The sequence below is a fragment of the Impatiens glandulifera genome, chromosome 1 (assembly GCF_907164915.1).
Source record: "Impatiens glandulifera chromosome 1, dImpGla2.1, whole genome shotgun sequence".
Classification (NCBI taxonomy): Eukaryota; Viridiplantae; Streptophyta; class Magnoliopsida; order Ericales; family Balsaminaceae; genus Impatiens; species Impatiens glandulifera.
This window is the reverse complement of record NC_061862.1, coordinates 66,176,524-66,198,614: the sequence shown is the minus strand read 5'-3', so window position 1 is coordinate 66,198,614 and position 22,091 is coordinate 66,176,524. Positions and strand designations below refer to the sequence as shown.

Here is a 22,091-nt window from a genome sequence, read left to right as displayed (position 1 = left end):
TATCTTCCTAAATTAAAATAGTTTGTAGTTTTTACAATATAACAAGTTAGTTTTGCTAACATAACAACACAGTTTTGAAAACATGACAACGCTTTTTTGAGAACATGACAGCGATGTTTTGAGAACATGACATGCATGTTTAAAATTTAAGTAATCTATCAACTTACATAAACACATTCAAATCGTTTTTAGAAAGACACCTAATATTTCTAACACAAAGATTGTCAATTTTTAAATTAAATGTCTATATTTTTTAATATTTTTGAACAACAAATTACTAAATTCCGACATACTTGTTAACGTATTTAGTGTTTGCTTCATGCACTAGATCCCGAAAACCCTAAAATGAGAGAACTCAGTGTCGTTGAAGGTTAATTAAAAGAAGGGTAATCTTCTTTGCTTCGTTAGAGATGGTGAATACGGAGCAAGAAAACTCAAAGACTGCTTTGTTGAGATGTTGAAAACGGAAGCTTGCAATCAAATCTTGAGAGAAATCTAGTTAAAAATCACAAATGGAGAAGAGAAGGGAAAGTGGAAGGAAGAGACGCTTTAATTTTGTCAAATTAATATTTATTAATTTTAAAATTTAAGTGTAGAGACATTATTTCCTGGCGGTAACCTAAGTTGATTTTTCACTACTACACTATTTCCCGGCGGTAACCTAAGTTGACTTGACTAAGAAAGTGTCAACTCGAATAATTTCAGTACTCTGATCCAACGCGTCTATATCTCATATCCACCGGCCAATTCTAATTTGTATACTTCACTCCCACCATCTGTTCTCCTTCTTCTATCAAGAACGACCCTGAAAAAACAGATCTCAAAAAAACATGATCTTGAATCTCCCCATCACTATAATCCCCCTTTTCTTCTTTCTCCATCTCGCAATTTCCGTACCTGTTGATACAATCTCCGTCAACTGTGGCTCGTCCGGCAGCTCGACCTCACTCGACGGCCGACACTGGATCGGCGACACCGGTTCAAGAACCCGATCCTCCTTCTCAAGTGAATCCAAAGGAAAACTAATCAGCTCATCATCATCAATCGACACTACTCCTCATCATAATAATAATGCCTTTGACCCAATCCCATATAAAACTGCTCGGATTTCCCGTTCCCAATTCAATTATACATTCAGACTCACTTTAGGTCCCAAACTAATCCGTCTTCACTTCCACCCATCTTCTTATTCCGGCTTTAAGAGGTCAAATTCAATCTTCACCGTTAAAGCAGGCGAATACACTCTGCTCAGAAACTTCACCGCCTCACGCGCCGCCGATGATCTTAACGTCGAGGTTTTCACGAAAGAGTTCTGCATAAACGTCCGAGAAAACAAACCCTTTGTTATTACGTTTTCTCCGACTTCAGACAAGACGGTCGCGTTCATAAACGGAATCGAAGTCATTTCACTTCCCACCGGTCTTTACGACTCAATTGAAAAACCCAATGATGAAAACACAACAACAACCGCCATGGAGACTGTTAACCGGCTGAACATCGGCGGCACGTTCATCTCGCCGGCGCAAGACACGGGTATGTTTCGCGAATGGTCAAATGATTTCGATTACCTGTTAGAACCGAATCAACGTATACCTCTGTTAACGACTGTTCGCATTAGATTTTCAAAAATACCCGATTATATTGCTCCACAGAAAATCTATCAATCTTCTTGGTCAATGGATCAAATCCAATATAGGCATGTTAACACTTGTTGTTTCACATGGAAATTGCCTGTTGATGTTGGATTTAGTTACCTTGTAAGATTACATTTCTGCGAACTTGATTACGAGACAAAGGAGATCGGTGAAAAGACATTCAAGATTTTGATTAATAACCAAACAGTTGAGGCTAACGGTGATTTAATCAAATGGGGTGTTGAAATTGGAGTTGCGTTTTATCGCGATTATATCGTTTCGAAGATGGTGAACCGCGATCTCTTTATATCACTTTGCCCTCACTGGAACCAAAGAAACGACATGTTAGATGCGGTTTTAAAAGGCCTAGAAGTGTTCAAATTAAGCAACGATGATCAAAATCTCGCGGGCGAGTCGACCATAACCGTCGAGGCTACCTCGTTTGTTGGTTTGGACTTTAGTTTCTTTAAGAAACTTGCAGCAACTATATTAGCCATAATCATCGTAATAGGCATTATCTTCAATAAATTAGCCTTTTGGAGAGGAAGAATTGGTGACAATAGGAGCATTCCATTAATCTCATTCCCACCAACAAAGAATGAGGAAACGGAAACGGAAACCTGCAAGATCTTTACACTCAAAGAAATTCGAAAAGCAACGAACAATTTCAGCGAAAATATGCGAATCAGAGGCAACAAAAATTGTAATATCTACACAGGGTTCATCGGAAATGATAAAACTAACCCGGTTACTATCAAACGGTTTATCCCTTCCGAGACTAATGTCACGGACTTGGTCTTTTCCCCAACGATTCGTGCGGCACTAGTTATGATCTTCGTAAGATTGAATAAAATATTGGGCCGTGACACTAAGCAAGGAGCGAATCACGAGTTCACAACTGAGATAGAAATCCTATCGAAGCTCCGCCATAAACATCTCATAAAGTTGATCGGATATTGCTCTGACAGTAACGAAAAGGTCCTTGTTTACGAACATATGGAGAAAGGTTCGCTTGCCGATCACGTCTACAAGTCGAGGGAGATTGAAAACAATCTTAAATGGGACCAAAAGTTGAACATTTGCTTGGGCGCGGCTCGTGGATTGGATTATCTTCACACGGATACTCAACCTAGCATCATTCATCGAGATGTTAAGAGCTCGAGTATTCTCTTGAACGAGAATTATGTCGCGAAAATAGCCGATTTCGGTATTTGCAAGATGAACGCCACCACGAACAACGATACGTTTACGGGCATCAGCACCGATATCAAAGGCACTGACGGTTATATAGATCCCGTGTATTTTTACACACGTTGGGTAACGAAAAAATCTGACGTTTACGCATTCGGAGTTGTCCTTTGGGAGGTTTTGTGTGGTAGGCCGGCCATGGATTCGAGAATCAAGGAGCAACGTAATCTCGCCCAATGGGCACAACGATGTTTTAATGAAAATAAGGTTAGTTATCTTCGATAATCATTAATATTTATTATTATCTCGTATCATCGAATGTTTGAGGTGTTTTGGTTTACATTATTAAGGTTGAAGATATCGTGGATCCTACATTGAAGTCTCAAATATCTCCAACTTGTTTAAAAATGTTTGTCGCCGTTGCTATTGCATGCTTGCATAATGTCCCGATTGAACGTCCATCGATGGCCGATGTAGTGGATTGTCTTGAATGCGCCGTACGCGGTGAGAATGTTTCCGATGATGAAGTGGAGCGGTTAACTAATCTCATGAAAAATAATAGAAGCGTCGACAACTCGACGGTTTTGCAAGATCAAGTACATCTCCTTTCCCAGGTATGTTTTTTCAAAATAACCTGTTCCATAGACAAAATGTAACAAAATATTGGAGTATAGTTACAATATATTCACTCAAAATGTGACAAATAAAGAAGTTGCAAAAAAAAAAAAATAGTGGCAAAGTAGGAAATAAGTTAATTTTGGTTTTTCAATATATATCAAAACTCATTTTGTTTTATAAGTAGGATTATGGCTAAGAGCTAACATTCTAAGAGCTAACTCCAATTCTTTTTCTTTTTTTTTTTTGTTAACTCATTTAACAAGTAAGGATATGCACTTAAGAAAAAAAATAAAAATAAATAAAATCTTTAGTTAAGAACTAAGTTTAAAGACAATAAAAAATTGTGTATAAATAAGCAAAACTAGTTTTTAATTAAAGTCAGGAATATAGTTCTGTTAATACATTTTCATGTTATTAATGAAAAACCTTTTTATTTATTAATGTGGACAGTATTTGAAGCTCGAGGAGAATACACCATACACGCTAGACGAGTTGTGTAACCATTTAAAGACATACAAGGCGTTTGTAAACTCTGAGTCCGATAAGCGAATTGCAGAAAGATTCGGTGATCGTGTGCGGGCATCATTAAACGAATTCCAAAATGATATCAAATCAAGAAAAGTCGAATCAGGACAAGTCGAATCAGAGAAAAAACCCGGCGAAATCCATCATGTCACCAAAATCGTTATGGATTTCATGAAGAACATCTCCCACTACTACGAGACTATCAATACACTCCTTATGAATGACAATAACGAAGAAGATAATAATCCTGGAATCAACCCCACCAAATCCCACTTCAATTCTCTCATATCGAGCCTCGAACTTTTCCTTCGAGGCGTATCAACCGGCATGCCCAAGGAAGATTCGTTTCTGCACATTCTTCTCATGAATAACATTAACTACATGGCCCAAGAGGTGAAAGAAAGCACCGAACTAACAACCGTTCTGGGGGATGATTGGGTTAGAAGCCGCCAAAATGAAGTGGATTGGCATCAACTTCAGTATGAAAATATCACGTTGTGCAAATTAAAACTTCTTACAAGAAGTAGTGATTCCAGTTCAGACTATAAGAATCTTCTAAAAGATAACCTGAAGAGCTTTAATATTGCTTTTGAGGGTATTTACAAGAGACAAACTGCATGGTACATTCCAGATTCCAATCTTCGTGATAAACTGAGACTTTCGGTGTCCACTAAGCAGATTCAGGCATATACAAGCTTTGTCTATAATTGTGAGCGTCATAAACATCTGAATGGGGGGGACATTAAGTACTCATTCAAGTACTCAGTCGAAGACCTCAACAATTACTTTAATGATCTGTTTGAGGGATGTCCTAAGCAACTGAATAACAATATGATCTTAGAATTTATAAGATCACTATTAAATAAATAATTGTAAAAATATCATTTTGAATAAAAGGCAAAATGATGTGATATAATGTGAAATTAAGTTTATGACTTAAGTATATTTATTTGTTATTAATTTAAAGGGAAGAAACATAAGTCATATTTTTAATTATGAAAGTGCTAAATGACCAAATTATAACCACAAACATAATAAAGTAGGGTCATTTCTTCTTTGCATCCCCGAGAAAAAAAGATTGATGTACTCCTCAAATTAGAGAAAATAATTGAGTACTTTTAAATTTGAAAATTTATCATAGATTAAGAAATATTTGAATTATCTGTTTAAACCTCTAAAATATAAGATCTTTAAATTTATCAATATTTAAATTTTATCTCTTATTAGATAATTTGAAAATCATGTTTTTCCGAAATATATAAATATTTTGATTTTTTATAACATCAAATAATTAGTACCTAATATAAACATTTATATTTATGATCTTATAATTAAGATCTTATATATGGATATTTAGATTTTATTATTAAGTTCCTATATACATTTATATTTATGATCTTATAATTAAGATCTTATATATGAATACTTAGATTTATTATTAAGTTTCTATATATATATATATATATTTATTTAGATTCTCTTTGGAGGAATTTTGAATTCTATGAGGGTTAAATAATTATTATTAAAGATTTTTATATTTAAGGATAGTTCTAGATATAATATATAAAAAGGCAAATTATATATGCGGTCCTCTAATTATTCTAATTCCTCACTTTTAGTTCTTAAATTAATTTTTTAAATAGAAGGCTCCTTTAACTTTTAGATCGGTCACCAATGGCTCTTCCGTCAACTTTTTGGTTAAACATAACGGCTTAAGCTTAAATTTTTTTTTTATATATTATCTTTAATCTTATTTTTTATATTTTCGTATATAATTATTAAATCGCTTATATATAAAATTATATATATTATTATAATTTTTATATTTATATAATTATTAAAAAAAAATTATAATATATATTATTTATTTTATTTATATCTATATAAAATAAAGTTTAAAATAATTTATATAATATATATATATATATTATTAATTTATATATAATATATATTTTAAAAAATAATTTGAGAGTTAAAAGTAATTGAGTAGTTGATTACTATTACTTTTAGTTTCAAATTATTTTTTTAAATATATATTATATAAATTTATATATATATATATATATATATATATATAATTTTTTAAACTTTATTTTATAGATATAAATATATATATATATATATAAGAAGTTTAATAATTATATAAATATAAAAATTAATGAGAAAAAAAATATATATATATATATAATATTATATATATATATATAAGAGATTTAATAATTATATATATAAATGTAAAATATAAAATATAAGATTAAAGATAATATATAAAGATAATAATATTTTAAGTTTAATTCGTTATTTTTAATCAAAAAGTTGACGAAAGGATCATTGGTGACCTTTCTAAAAGTTGAAGGGTGATTTGTTTCAAAAATTAATTCGAAGGTTAAAAGTGAGCGATCAGAGTAATTAAAGGGTCACCTAGATAATTTTCTTTATATAAAAATTAAAAAGAGAAAAAATAAGGTATATATATATTTATATAAATTTAGATGAATAAAAATTTAATTGTATCCTTTATTTTATGATTAAAAGATTAAGATAAATAATTATTAATCATTAATTTAATTATATTATACTTTTATTTAAAGATTAAAGTCAAAAGTTTAGCCATAAAAATATTTGAAATATAAAAGGAAAGTTGAAGTCAAAAGTTTAGACCAATATTTGAAATTTCATCAAATAAACCTTGAAGTTATAAATTTTAAATTCAATAATTAATATTTGGCCTATGTATAATTTTATTTTTTTAATAAAATAAAATAAACTACATATCATTAATTTAAAATAAAATTACATATATTTTCCATAAAATATGAGGAGTGATAGAGTGAGGGAATTTAATGAGGGAATTTGGTGAGGGAATGATGTGGCATCACTTCATTGGTTGGAAAATGTAAAAGTAGGAGGAAAGAGAGAAAAGAAAGAGATTATTTGATTTTTTCAGCGAATAAAATTATGCCACGTCATTCCCTCACCAAATTCCCTCACCAAATTCCCTCACCTAATCATTTCTCATAAAATATATATTATTATTTGAGTTGTATATAATAAAATGACATTTAAATTTAAAATAATAATATTATTGTTCATTATTTGAATTGTATTGATTGATACAAATAATCATTAAAGTGATAAATTTGTTGAAATTAATTCAAGCAAATTTTGAAGGATAGTATCGTATAATTCATATGATTATATTATTTAGTTCAAAGCTGATAATTAATTAACGGAATTAAACAAATACTTATGATGATAAACATATAATAATTATAAAGTCTTTGAATAATGAATCCATCTAAAAATAGATTGATTATTTGACATTTTATTATTAATTTTTTATTATTACACCAAATACTATGAATAATTAATATTACTAACCAAAGACTTGATATTAATTTTGCATTAAATATTTTGAGATAGATAAATCATTATAATTTAGTTGTTACTTAAGTTTATAAATGTGAGCAACTATTTTATTGAATATTCTAAGTGATTAAGAGCTATTAATTTATTGATGTCAAGTTAAAGATAAATTCTTTTTTAGACGAGATGATACTACAATATATTTTTGAGGATATTGAGTTTGGGGGGAGAAATAATTTTGTCTTTGAAGATGATTTAGATCAATAATTTCTATTGAGGAAGATTTGATTCATATCTCAAATGTTTTTCTATATTGATAAGAATTTATTCCTATTAATGATAAAGTTATAAATTTAAGAGTAACAAGACAATGTTGATTAAATACATTAAGTACAAACTCAAGAATCTCAAAAATAGGTGTCTTTGCAACAATCCAGTTTAATCGAATGACTCTTTAAGGACAGATTATGGCACTCGTTGCATATTTTGATATGGAGCTTCACCAAAATAGATGTTAAAGAGTTTCTCAATGGAGACATTGAAAAACAATTTGGTGCAACAAAAAAATTGTGTCGAAAGACCAAATTAATATCGTTATCAAATTAAAGAAATTCATCTATGGACTTAAATAAGCGTCTCGTAAGTGGTATCATAAATTTCATAAAATAATTATCTCTTTTGGTTTGGAGGCGAATTTAATCGAAAGTTCAGTGGAAATAAACACATATTTATGATTTTATACATGGGTGACATTTTGTTTGCCACTAATTTTTCTTGACATTAAATAGCCCAATAGTTATGAGATATTTGAAAATAACTAATAATTAATTAAAGTTGGATAGTCTTGAGATCATTGGATATTTTGACTCCGGTCTTATGGGATGCCAAAACAGTATGAAATCCACTTTGGATTACATTTTTCGCTATCTAGTTTAGACGTTTTTTAAGAAGTGTCAAACAAACACTTACAGATTCATCCACTATTATAGTGGAATTTGTGACATGTTATTAGGCATCAAATTAGGTGATATTGACATCAAGTTTCATGTTATGAAAGAAATGATACAAAGCTGATAGATTTCTATAAATATTTATGTACAAACTCTATGGTTATGAACCCCTTGAGAATGGGTTTATCGCCTAATGTCTTTCATGAGAATATTTCTAGTATGAGTGTCGTAGAGATCGACGGTCTCTAACTTTAGTGTGAGTTTGTAGTTTGGTTTCTTTCAGTTTAGTTATTTTATAGATATTTATAAAGTTTTTATTCCGATAGAAATCTTATCGAAGCTTCGCCATAAACATCTCATAAAGTTGATCGGATATTGCTCTGATCAAAACGAAAAGGTCCTCGTTTACGAACATATGGCGAAAGGTTCGCTTTCCGATCACATCTACAAGTCGAGGGAAATCGGAAACGATCTTAAATGGGACCAAAAGTTGAACATTTGCTTGGGCGCGACTCGGGGTTTGGATTATCTTCACACGGGTACTCAACATAGCATCATTCATCGAGATCTTAAGAGCTCGAGTATTCTTTTGGACGAGAATTACGTCGCGAAAAAAGAAGATTTCGGATATTGCAAGATGAGCGCCACCACGAACAATACGTTTATCGGCATCAGTACTGATTTGAAAAGCACTAACAGTTATTTAGACCCTGAATACTTCTTTACCCGTTGATTAACGAAAAAATCAGATGTTTACGCATTCGGAGTTATCCTTTGTGAGGTTTTGTGTGGTAGGCCGACCTTGAACACTAGAATCAAGGAGCAATGTAATCTCGTCCAATGGGCGCAACGATGTTTTAAAGAAGGAAAAGTTAGTTAAAAATAACGATTGTCATAAATATTTATTATTTTCTTGTATCATCCAATGTTTAAGGAGTTTTGGTTTTGGTTATTAAGATTGAAGATATCGTGGATCTTACTTTGAAGTCGTAAATATCTCCGGCTTGTTTGAAAATGTTTGTGGTTATTACTAATGTATGCTCGCATAGTGTCCCGATTGAACGTCCCTCGATGGCCAATGTAGTGGCTAGTCTTGAATGCGCCGCTGATTTGCAGCAACGCGGTAGGAATGTTTCCGATGATGAAGTGGATCGGTTAACTAATGTCACGAAGAATAATAGAATCATCAAGTTAACGCTTTCGCAAGATGAAGTAGATGCCCTTTACAAGGTATGTTTTTTCAAAACAACCTTGTTCCCTTCAAAATAAATAGCAACAAAATATTGAAGTGTGGTTACAATATCTTCACTCACTCAAAATGTGACACATAAAGAAGTTGCAAAAAAGAATGATAAAATAGTGGCAAGGTAGTAAATAGTTAATTTTGTTTTTTTACTAGACATGATTATGGCTCACTTTCAAGCTAACTTTCTACAATTAAATTAACTATCAAACTACTGGTTCATTTTTTTTTTAACTCAGTTAACAAATAAGGATATGCATTTTGGAAAAAATAAATAAATACAAAACATTAGTAAAGAGCTAAGTTTAAAGACCGTAAAAAAGTTGTGTGTAAATTACTTATAAATTTGAATTCGGTGTTCTCTGTTAATACATTTTCATGTTATTAATGAAAACTTTTTTATGTATTAATGCGGACAGTATTTCAAGCTCAACGAGAATGGGCCATATACGCTAGACAAATTGCGTAACCATCTAATGAAAGAATATGAAGAAAGAGATTGTATTTGATCTTATATCTAAGTTACATAACTTATGTCTAATATATAGTCATTAGTTTAGACTTATAAGGAAATTAATATAATAATATAATATTGATATATCACAATTTATCATATTATGATAATATCTTACATATATATTATATCATATTCTAATAACAGCTAATACTCAAGTGAGAGTAGAGAGATCACAAATGCCCACTTTGCGAAGAAGAAAAGTAAAAGACGAACGTCCCAAGGCCTTAGTCAAAATGTCATCTAATTGATGATTAGTAGTCTAGTAGGCACATATTGGGTGACAATGTTTCCAGAAATCAGCTCATCTCGAATAAAGTGACAGTCAATTTCAGTATGTTTCGTACGATCATGAAAAACAGGGTTAGTAGGGTATGGAGAGTCGACTTACTATCACAAAAGAGGTGTATAGGGAACATATGAAGAGGTGCATAGGGAACATATGAAGAGGTGCATAGAGTCTTTAGGAAAGACTTGAGCCATTTTAGTTCGCGAGTAGTAACCGCCATAACACGATATCCAGCTTCAGTAGAGGAACGGGCAATAGTAGGTTGCTTTTGGGTAGGCCAAGAAATAGGAGAATGTCCAAGAAAAATCACATAGCCAGTAAGAGAGCGACGAGTGAGAGGACATGCAGCCCAGTCACTGTCCAAGTAGGCTCGTAGAGTCAAAGACGATGTAGGTCGCAAACAAATACCTTGGCCTAGATGACCTTTGAGATATCGAAAACTCGCAAAGCAGCATCCCAATGGTGTTACATTGGATTACTTAGAAATTGTGCTAGAGTGTGAACAACATAACTCAAATCCGGGCGAGTTACCGAAAGATAGACAAAGCGACCAACCAAACGTCGATATTGGTCGGTTGACCGGAGATATTAGTAATAGACGAAGCAAGACGGTGGTTTTGCTCCATATGTGTGTTAATATGGCGACACCCAAGCATACTGGCTTTAGTTAATAAATCTAGCACATATTTGCGTTGGGATAAAAAAATTCCATCGGGACCTCGAGCCACCTCAATATCAAGAAAATACTTTAAACGCCCAAGTCTTTCATATGAAAACACGAATGCAAGTAATCTTTAAAATGAGAAATCAACGTGGAAGAACTACCAGCAATAATTAAATCATCCACATAAACCAACGCATGGATAGAATAGGCATCTCGACTAAGGCTAAATAGGGAATAATCAGCATAATATTGAGTAAACTCATATGATCGCAATGCAGCAGACAACTTAGCAAACCACTGTCGAGAAGCCTGACGTAACTCATATAAGATTTGCGTAAGCGACAAACCATACCGCAAGGAGTATAATAGCCTGGGGGAGGACGTATATACACTTCCTCAGACAAGTCACCGTGAAAAAAAGTATTATGCACATCCATCTGATGAAGTTCCCAATTAAAAATAGCAGCAACAGCAAGAAAATGCGTATCGTACCAATTTTCGCAACTGGAGCAAATGTTTATGTATAATCAATGTCAGCACTAGGGCTGCAAATGAGTCAAGCCGCTCGTGAGCTGCTCGCGAGCCGCTCGATCAAAGTTCGGCTTGAGCTTGACTTTGATCGAGTTTGAGCCGAGCTCGAGCCGGCTCATTTAATATTCGAGCCGAACTCGAGCTCATATAATGTTTGCTCTACGGCTTGTCGAGCTTTTTCGAGCCTGATAATATATTTATTTATTTATTTAATATAAAAAAACTTAAAATTTTAAAAAAAAAATTCTCTCTATTTTCAAAGCTCATATAGAAGGCCCATAATCCACATTATTATATTATATTGTCATAAAACAAAACCCTAATTTCTAAAACAAAACTCTAATTTCTAATGTATCAATCATAAGTGACTCTTCATCTCTTTTTCTTCTTCTTTCTTTCGTCTTCATCGTTTCTTCTTCTTCCTCCTCATCTTTACCATTTCTTCTTTCTTCTTGTTCTTCCTCTATCTTCACCATTTCTTCTTCTTCTTCCTTTTTCACCATTTCTTCTTCTTTCGTCTTCATCATTACTTTCACTCATAGGTTAATACATTTTTTTATGTTATCTCTCATCTACACTATTTTTCTCATTCATTCACAAGAAATCTACAGGTAAATTAAAATATATTTTCATTTCTACTATAGTTATTGCTTATACTTTTAAATAACTTTGATTTTTTTTTTATTATGAGAAATTTGTGCTTATATAGATCGTTCATAGATCTATATGGAAAAACACTATTATATATATCAATTGTTCATAGATCTATATGGAAAAACACTATAATATATATTAATAGTGTTCATAGATCTATATAGAAAAATATTTTTAATATATATTGATCATAGATCTATATAGAAAAACACTATTATGGTAAACAATATTATATTGTATTGTATATAATATTGAAATATTAATATATTATATATAATAAAAGATAAAAAAAAATGTTAGTATATATTTTTTATATATTATGAAGAGATAAAAAAAGGTTAGTATATATTATATATAATATGTTGAGAGAAAAAATGAATTTATAATATTAATAATATATTGTAATATATAAATTAATTAATAGATTCTTTCTATAAATAAGTCAATAAATTCTTTTATATTTGTACCCAAATAATTTAATTATATATAATAATATTTAATAAAAAATAGGTTGAATTTGTTTTTGTCCGTATCTACCCTTAAACCTTAAAGTAAGTTAAATTTTAGTTTTTTGTTATAACATGTATTTTTTATATTAATTATTTTTAAGCTTAAATACAGGTAGGTGTACTTGTGCTATACTTGAAGAACGTGACTTAAAAAATATTAATATATTGAATGTTCAAACAATTTATATAGTATTAAACAATTTATATAGTATTGTACTCTAATTTTAGAATTTTATATTTTAGAATTTTGACTAGTAATTGTGGTTGAATGCTTTTTGGATTATTATGATTTTGGAATTTTAAATAGTTATAATTTTTTCATATTTTCAATTTTAAATATTATGTTTTAAATGTTGTATATGTATGAAAGTTTGATATTTCATTTTGAAAATAAATTTTAGTTTGAGTTCGAGCTTGAATTCGAGCTCGAGCTTAAGTTGAGCTCGAACTCGATCTTGAATTCGAGTTTGAGTTCGAGCTTTTCGAGTCGAGCCGAGCATATAGGTAAATAGTCGAGTCAAGCTCGAGCTCAAATTTATAAGCTCGTTCGAGCTCGAGTTCGAGTCGAGCTAATAAATACTAAATCGAGTCGAGTTCGAGCTCAAGCAAATTCGAGCTCGACTCGGCTCATTTGCAGCCCTAGTCAGCACGTTGTCGGTTACCATGAACCACCACTAGATGTGCTTTATAACGTTCCACTGTGCCAGAAGAGGTATACTTAATTTTATAAACCCAACCGCTGTTAATTGCTTGCTTACCAATAGGCAGTCGGGTTAAAGTCCAAGTACGGTTGCGTTCCAAAGTAGAGAATTTCTCAGTCATTATTGTTTGTCATTGCGGTGATTTAACAACCTCCATAAAAGATGAAGGCTATTTGCTATTCGAAAGAGCTGCTAGATAACACTGATGAGTGACAGAAAAATTATAATTTACAAAATACGCAATGTTAATGAGCTTACCTGAGGTTCCTGAAGGTGATGGTGGTGCAGAAATATGGAGGTCTATATTTTGTTGAACCAATGTATTAGTCACATGATTGCGAAGACGAGTCGAAACAGTTTTGGTACGCAAGCCACGACCCAATTCTTTTGGGACCGAGGCAGTAGTTGCGGACTGAGAGGGGTCGACCGAACTCCTAATGGAGTCAATACCTATGTCATCATCCGAATCAACCCATAATGATGGTTGGTTAAAATATTCTTCCCATTTATCTTTAACCGTATCCGAAAGAGAATCCAAGTAAGGAAACTGATCTTCAAAAAACTGAATGTCACGACTTAAAAAAAATTGGGATTTAAGATCATATAACCGCCAACCCTTTTTACCAAACGGATATCCCACAAATATACAACGATGTGAGCGTGTGTCAAATTTATCTTTAATATATGGGGAATTGGAAGCATAACATAAACAACCAAAAACCTTAAGGGAAAATGAGGTGGTGGTTTACCAAAAAGACATTCATACGGAGTCTTAAGTTCCAACAAAGGTGTTGGCGTGAAATTGATTAATTGCGCAGCAGTAAGTACACATTCTCCCCAAAAATATCGTGAAAGCTTAGCTTGAAAACTTAACGCACGGGACACATTAAAAATATGACAGTGCTTACGTTCAACTCTACCATTTTGTTCAGTCGTATCAACACAAGAAATTTGTAAAAGAATGCTTTTTTCGGAAAAAAATGATTCCAATGAGGTAAATTCACGACCATTATCCGAACGAAATACACGAATACGTTTATCAAGTTGTGTTTTTACCATCTTATAAAATTGCTTAATCAAAACACCAACTTCACTTTTGCACAGCATCAAAAATACTCATGTAGTGCGTGAAAAATCATCAACAAGAGTAAGAAAATAACGAGCTCCACAACTCGATAAAACTTTGTTTGGTCCCCAAATATCACAATGAACTAAATCAAAAAACAGCAGTAACACGGGTAAAACTAATAGAAAAAGGAGCACGTGTTTGTTTGCTCATAAAACAAATATGACAGTTCGTAGAACAACCTTTATTCAAAGTTTGTGAAATAAAAGGTAAAGCGGAAATAACTTTCATAGAGGGATGGCCTAAGCGTTGGTGCCATAACACATCAGATCCTTTATTAGAAACCGCGTGAGCTTGAATTGTTGGAGCCCAATCGGATGAAAAATATAGTCCCCTCTAGATAAAACCCCCACTCCAATCAGGTCCCTCAAAGTGAGGTCCTGAATAACACAAAACATATTAGTAAAAATAATAATATAACGGCGAGCAGCATTGAGTTGAGATACCGATAATAAATTACAAGTCATCGACGGGGCATATAACAGATTATCAAGAGATAATGCATCAAGCAAAACACTACCAATTTTTGTCACAGAGATCGCATCACCATTAGGTAAACCAACACTAGTATTAATTGAGCTAGTGTTTGAAAAAATATTTAAGTTACCCATCATATGATTCGAAGCCCGATATCAATAATTCAATTATTGGAAAAAGACATACCCAATAATTTGTTAGATGAAGAATTGATGATATTCACAGTTTGCAACAATTTTGACCAATGTTCATCGGAAATAGATAGAAAATGCGTACGGTCAATCGAACCGACACCTCACTAGAGGAGGCGACCGCCATATGAGAGGCAAGGCTATGCCCCGGAGCTGTGCTATTACGGCGAGGAGCAGCCTGAGATGTGCAGCCAGGTTGTGGTTGCTATCCAACATGACCACCGCGAGCACCACTCTTAACATGTCATTCTTGATACCACTCTGGATAACCATAAATTTCAAAGCAACTATCCTTCGTATGTCCTTTTTTATTACAATGGCTACAAACCCGTTTATCTAAGCCATTGTCGGACTTGTTATGACGCCCTAAGACTGTAGCATTGGCTAAAAAACTAACACCCTCATTCCTAGGAGTATATTTCCCTTCCGAAACAATCTTCTTTCGTTCCTCAACAATAACCTTAGCATATGCAATATTAAGAGCAGGTAATGGATCCATCATTAGAATAGAGGAGACACAATTACCAAATTTAGTAGCATCCAATCTCATACAAAATTGATAGAGAATAGCATGATTCTAAATCCGTGTATACTTAGGTGTAGCCACATAGGTGCACTTTGGTAGCTTCTCAATCGCAACTAAATCATCCTGTAAACGACGCAATTCGGAATAGTATTTAGAAACAGACTTACCATGTTGCTTACACTTAGAAATATGAGACTTAAGCTCCATAATACGTGGTCCATTGCCCATAGAAAATTGATCATGAAGATCATCTCACAAATCCTTGACCTTATCCGAATAACGAATGCGACCCCGTATCGATTCATCTAATGTATTCACGATCCACGCATTAAGCATCGAATTAACGATGCCCCATTGAGCAAAATCTTGATGAATGGATGTTGGAGGTGTGATATCACCATCAAGGAAGCCTAGTTTGTTCTTCACACGAAGATTATTACGTATCATACGCCTTTAATCTTCATAATTATTACCAGTTAATATAACCGGGCTAATAATTGAGCTCGTACCTTCACTAGGATGAAGGTAATATGGAGAGAAAGGCTCATAACGAGCAGTAGAGGAGGTTGCAGTAGTCGGTTCAGATGCCATGGCTGGGGTTTAGAGCCGGCTAGGGTTAATTAGAGGAAGAAGACGCTGAAAAAAAATCAACGTTAAATTTTTTTAAAAAATAAATAAATCTCTCACCGACAAAACTATGTTACCATCAAAGAATATGAAAAAAGAAATAGTATTTAATCTTATATCTAAATTAACTTAGGTCTAATATATAGTCATTAGTTTAGACTCGTAAATAAGGAATTAATATAATAATATAATATAATATTGATATATCTCCGTTTATCATAATATAATATAATATAATATAATATAATATAATATAATATAATATATATATTATATTATATTATATATTATATTATATTATATTATAACCACAACTAATATAAACGAATTGCAGAAAGATTTGGTGATCGTGTGCGGGAATCGTTAAACGGATTCCAAAATGACATCGATTCAGGAAAAGTTCATTTAGAGAATAACCCCGATGAAATCCATCCTCTCGCCAAAATCGTCATGGATTACATGAAGAACATCTCCCACTACAACGAGACTATCAATACACTCCTTATAAATGACAAAAACATCGAAGAAGACAATAATCTTGGGATCAACCCCACCAAATCCCACTTCAATTCCCTCTTATCGAGCCTAGAACTTGTCCTTCGAGGCGTATCAACCGAAGTGAACAAGGAAGAATCACATATGCGCATTTTTCTCATGAATAACATTAACTACATGGCCCAAGAGGTGAAAGAAAGCAGCGAACTAACAACCATTCTCGGGGATGATTGGGTTAGAAACCGCAAAAGACAAGTGGAATAACATAAATTTGAGTATGAGAAACTCACCTACATGTGTAAAGTAAATCCTTTTCTAAGAAGTAATTCAGGTTCAGGTAATAGGAATATTTTAAACGGGAACCTGAAGAGTTTTAATAGTGCTTTTGAGGCTATTTACAAGAGCCAAACTGCATGGTACATTCCAGATTCCGAACTTCGTCGAGAACTGAGACTCTCGGTGGCCACTAAGCAGATTCAGGCATATCGAATCTTTGTCGATAAATGTGAACATAATCATCTGGATAGGTACATTAAGTACTCAGCCGAGGACCTGAAAAATTACTTTGAGGATCTGTTTGAGGGATGTCCTAAACAACTGAATAACCGCAATAGAAGACAATCATGAACCATGTTATTGATACCTCAATTTGCTTGTTGTATGTGCATTAGTTTTGTGTTTTCCTAGTTTGGAAGTAGTAGTAGCAGTTGCATAACAAGAATGAACCATAATTTTAGATCATATGATGTAATTTTGCATCTAAGGTTAAGAATGTTCATTGGTCATTCTTTTTTATTTTTATTTTTTATATACAAGTCTTCAAATAATTGATTAATTGTTATTGGCCATGATTTTTTTATGGTGCTTTAGCTGTATTTGTAAACAAAAACAAGTTTTTGTTTGAAATTAATTAGTTATAGCTGAGAAAATAGTCTTCTTGGACATCTTGTAGTGGAATATTTATAAACTTGAAGGAAATGAAGAACAGAGGATTGAGAGAAGCATAAGATTGTGAATTCAAAGCTTCACTTTGAGGAGAGTTAGGCATATGGGTATGGTTAAGGGATGGCATTGGATGCCTCTTGATTGAAATTTAATCCCCACTCTTGCACACTATATTCTAATTAATAAAAATGTTTAAATTGAAATTGTATTAAGCAAAGTAATTTAATTACATTACTAAATATTTTTTAATAATATAGTCGGGTTCGCCTACTCTATATCCCAAACTTTAAACCAAAACGATTATTTTCTCTCCCTCCCAATTCTCGAACCCGTTTTCAAATTACTGACAAAATTCTCGAACCCGTTTTCAAATTACTGACAAAATTGCTAATTAACTTGTGAGTTTGTCTTCAACTCAAGAATTGGCCAAAACACTTAATAGGGTAAATTTTCTTATTAACTCACTAATTTGAATCAACATTGTCTTCAATTTTCACAAACAAAAATTAAAATGGTTAAATATATTTTTATTACATCAAATTAATTATGATTTTTAGAATTTATTTTAGAATAGGGTTTCGTTAATTTATATGTTCTTACTAGGAGTGTAAATTAGTTGAGTCACTCCTTAGCCGCTCGATCAAAGTTCAATTCGAGTTCGATTAAAATCGAATTTAGATGTGCTCGAGCCAACTCGTTTAAGATTTGAGCTGAATTTGAGCTTAGATAAGACTCGTTTGATGGCTCGTCGAGCTTTTTCAAACCTAATCATATAAAAAATATTTTATTTTATTTTTTAATCAAAATTTGAAACATACATATAAGACTATATATGGGCTTATAGGTCTCCCAAAATCCAATTATCTCCATAACCTTATTTTCTATCTTGTTTTCTAAATTCTAAATCCTCTTATGACTCTTTAAATGGTTTGATTGTCACTAGTCATCTTCGGTTAAGATATGTCTACAACAATTGTAGATCGAAACTCTTTAAATGGTTTGATTGTCACTAGTCATCTTCGGTTAAGATATGTCTACAACAATTGTAGATCGAAGATTGATTCTTTATAGATTTTGATAGATAAAATAGATAGAAAAAAAATATACTATAAAATTTTAAATTTTGTAAAAGACTTTATATACAAAATACCTAACCTATCCAATAACATTATTTTTTTTAATCATTATACAAAAATAATTATATTTATTTAATATAACATAAAATATAAATCGAGGTGAAAAATATTACCGATGTCATAGGTATATCAAAATTATCGTACCGCAATATATTGAGAATGTCGATTTTTTCGGTATACCGAAAAAAATAAGATATGATACCGATACCGAAATTATTGGCACGGTATGAGATTTTCAATATTTTGGTATATCAAGATGTACTAAAATAATATTTATAAATTAAAAATATATATTATATAATATTTATAAGGAAATAAATAAATTTGATATTAATGTAATTACATAAATATAAATTTTTAAAATAAAATCAAAATATAATTATATTATAATATTATTTCATATATGCAATATCAATGTATTATATTTTATAAGATATAAAATTATTTTTATTTCACTATAAAGTGTTTTATTTTTTAAAATAAACCTAATGGAGACAAATATGTTTTCAAATTCATCTCAAATACAATCCACGATTTGAAAGTATTTTATTGGGAAGACTCTCGACTTCCATTATATATTTTTTAAATATAAGAAATTAATATATAACTATATTTAAATTCGAACCTTTCGAGTTTTTCGAGTCGAACTCGAACTTATGATTATATGATCGAACCAAGTTCGAGTTTAATATTGAAAGTTTGATCGAGCTTGAACCAAGCCAATAAAAAATGAGTCAAGCCGAACTTGAGTCAGGCTAGTTCGATCTCAGTTCGACTCGTTTACCTCCCTAATTTTTACCTAAAAATCTCATAACTATTTTTTAGAATGTTTTACATTTTATGCTCAAGTTTTATGGTTTTTAATTGTTCTTCCAAATACTAAGAGGGACTTGGTAGCGAATTCAAAGAATCGGGATTAGGAGAGTTAAGATAGGTGGGTAATTTATATACTTTTAAGATGGGCCTTAATGGGCTTTTTTTATTAAATAATTATGATTCATAAATATTTGTATAACAATACACAATTTTGTAATATAATTAAAAATTATATATTAATAGGTCTTGATGCTAGTATTATTTTTTTGTTAGAGGATAATAAGGAGTCACTGTCAGCCTGTCATATATAGCAAAATAGTATTATTCTTTTACATGAATTTTTTGAAATCTTTATATCGATACACATTTTTTTAATCTAAAACCTTTTATTATAAGTTACCATAAAAATAAAATAAAATAAAAAATCTAAAGCGACCTACCAATAAATGATTTTAATGTTCAAATTTTACGATTTTATATAAGATTAATCATTCTAATTTTAGGTAACTATTAAATAGTTAAACTCTTACGATTTTAAATTATAATAATATTTTACGAGTTTAGAAATAATCTTAATTTTATTATTTTATATGATTTTAAATTACGATAATAAGATTTTACGAGTTTATAATTAATTTTGATTTTATTATTTTATACAATTTTACATTAAAATGACCAAATTTATATTTATAAATTAAAAAATATATTATTTATTCAAATAAATAAATTTATATAATTAATTTTGTAAATATAATTTTTTTATAGTGTCATTTATTTATTATTATTTAATTACTTTATATTTAAATATATATATATATATTTAAATTATTAATGTATAAAACACTTAATTATATATAAATAATAATAATAATATATAACTAATATTTTTTAAAATCAAACTCTTACTCACTTGTAAACTTCTGAGTTTGAAGGTTGAAGTAAACTCCTAATTCAAAATTTAAAAAAATTACACAAAAAAAAAAAAAAAAAAAATTGTTTTGTTCATAAACAAATCCAAAAATATCTCAAACCATATAAGGATTCCAATCCGCATCACCCACATCTAGACTCTTTGCCGAAGTATGAACTATTTTATGAAAATTAAAAAATATATATATTAGGTTTAGAAACTCAGTTGAACTTTACTTATATATATATATATTTTTGTGAAATATAAGAATTAATACATTGATTTTTCTGTGGGCGGCCCAAAAATTTAGAATTAACCTGTATTCTTTATCTTTTTTTTATAATAGGACATGTCCCACTCTCTTTAACTTTTTTTTTTCATTCCTCAAACTTATTACATATATCTCAATTGATGGGGGTCTAACCGTATAATATATAAAGAAGTCAAACGTATATACTTTTCCCATTATTTTGGAACGGTCACAAACAAACTTAATCACATGATCCAAAGAATATTACTACGTACGTATATTAGTAATGCTGACATGTTAGTGGACCACCCCCATTTGTATGCGTTAAGGGAAACCGTTTTATTATTATACTTTTTAATTTGAACATCTATAATGCATGTGACATCTTTATTATATATCAAATATTATTATTAATGTGTTACTTATGGTATTAATTAACAAATATATAAATATATATCACTTTTGAGTGTTTTGTAAAATTAATTAAGTTACTAGATTTGAGCATATTTAATTTATATAAATTTTGATTCAAATCAGATTATTATGAGAATAATTATTTGATGTATTTTTATAAATTTTATTGTATAATATAAAAATAGAAAACAAATAAGAGTTCTCAAACAAATTAATTAATTTAGTTTAATCATTTATAATTAACACATTAATGAAAGTGTGTTTTAATTGTGACATTTTTAGTAAGAAATTTAACAAAGAAAATTAAATATTTTGATTTGTTATCTTGGAGCACCTTGTGATGTACAATGATGGAACCTTGAGTTAAAATGGTGAACTGACATTTTAAGCACTTAAAATAAAGTGAGTTAAAAATTGACAAAATGAATGTTTAACTTCTTAAACAAATTTTCATTTAAAAATATAAGAAGAAAGTGTGATGTTTTTTTAATAAATTTGAAGTGTTGTGCAACTCTTCAAGAGATTTGATCCTTCCATTATTTTTTATAGAATTAAGAAAGAAGTAGTTTCAAAATTAGGTCAATTAAATAAGATAACAACATAAAAATAACTTCAAGCACGAAGACACCACGTCGACATGACTAATGCAAATGAATTTTAATAAACTTGTTTTCAAATATATATATATATATATATATGCATAAAATAAGTATAAAAAATTATGGCATAATTTGATTTTTTTTTAAATATAAAAAAAATTATAAAAAAAACACACTGGAAAGCACAATGCTG

General features: G+C 30.8%; 2 protein-coding genes across 2 annotated transcripts; both read left to right on the top strand.

The window, feature by feature from the left end:
• The first annotated feature begins 761 nt into the window (after positions 1-761).
• On the top strand, positions 762-4,909 carry LOC124918764 (receptor-like protein kinase FERONIA). The gene is made up of 3 exons (XM_047458808.1): positions 762-3,089; positions 3,173-3,436; positions 3,891-4,909. Exons 1-3 carry the CDS (start codon positions 831-833, stop codon positions 4,833-4,835), a joined length of 3,468 nt encoding a protein of 1,155 aa, XP_047314764.1. The 5' UTR covers positions 762-830; the 3' UTR covers positions 4,836-4,909.
• A 3,787-nt stretch (positions 4,910-8,696) lies between these two features.
• Positions 8,697-9,014, top strand: LOC124930616 (receptor-like protein kinase FERONIA). Its single transcript, XM_047470947.1, has one exon. The coding sequence runs from the start codon at positions 8,697-8,699 to the stop codon at positions 9,012-9,014; it is 318 nt and encodes a 105-aa protein (XP_047326903.1).
• Positions 9,015-22,091: the final 13,077 nt, after the last annotated feature.

Bases quoted from the DNA above. Each gene is read 5' to 3' on its own strand.
- LOC124918764 (XM_047458808.1), top strand. From the start codon at position 831: ATGATCTTGAATCTCCCCATCACTATAATCCCCCTTTTCTTCTTTCTC. The intron at 3,090-3,172 runs GTTAGTTATCTT...TACATTATTAAG, and splicing joins GATGTTTTAATGAAAATAAG to GTTGAAGATATCGTGGATCC. The intron at 3,437-3,890 runs GTATGTTTTTTC...TAATGTGGACAG, and splicing joins AAGTACATCTCCTTTCCCAG to TATTTGAAGCTCGAGGAGAA.
- LOC124930616 (XM_047470947.1), top strand. From the start codon at position 8,697: ATGGCGAAAGGTTCGCTTTCCGATCACATCTACAAGTCGAGGGAAATC.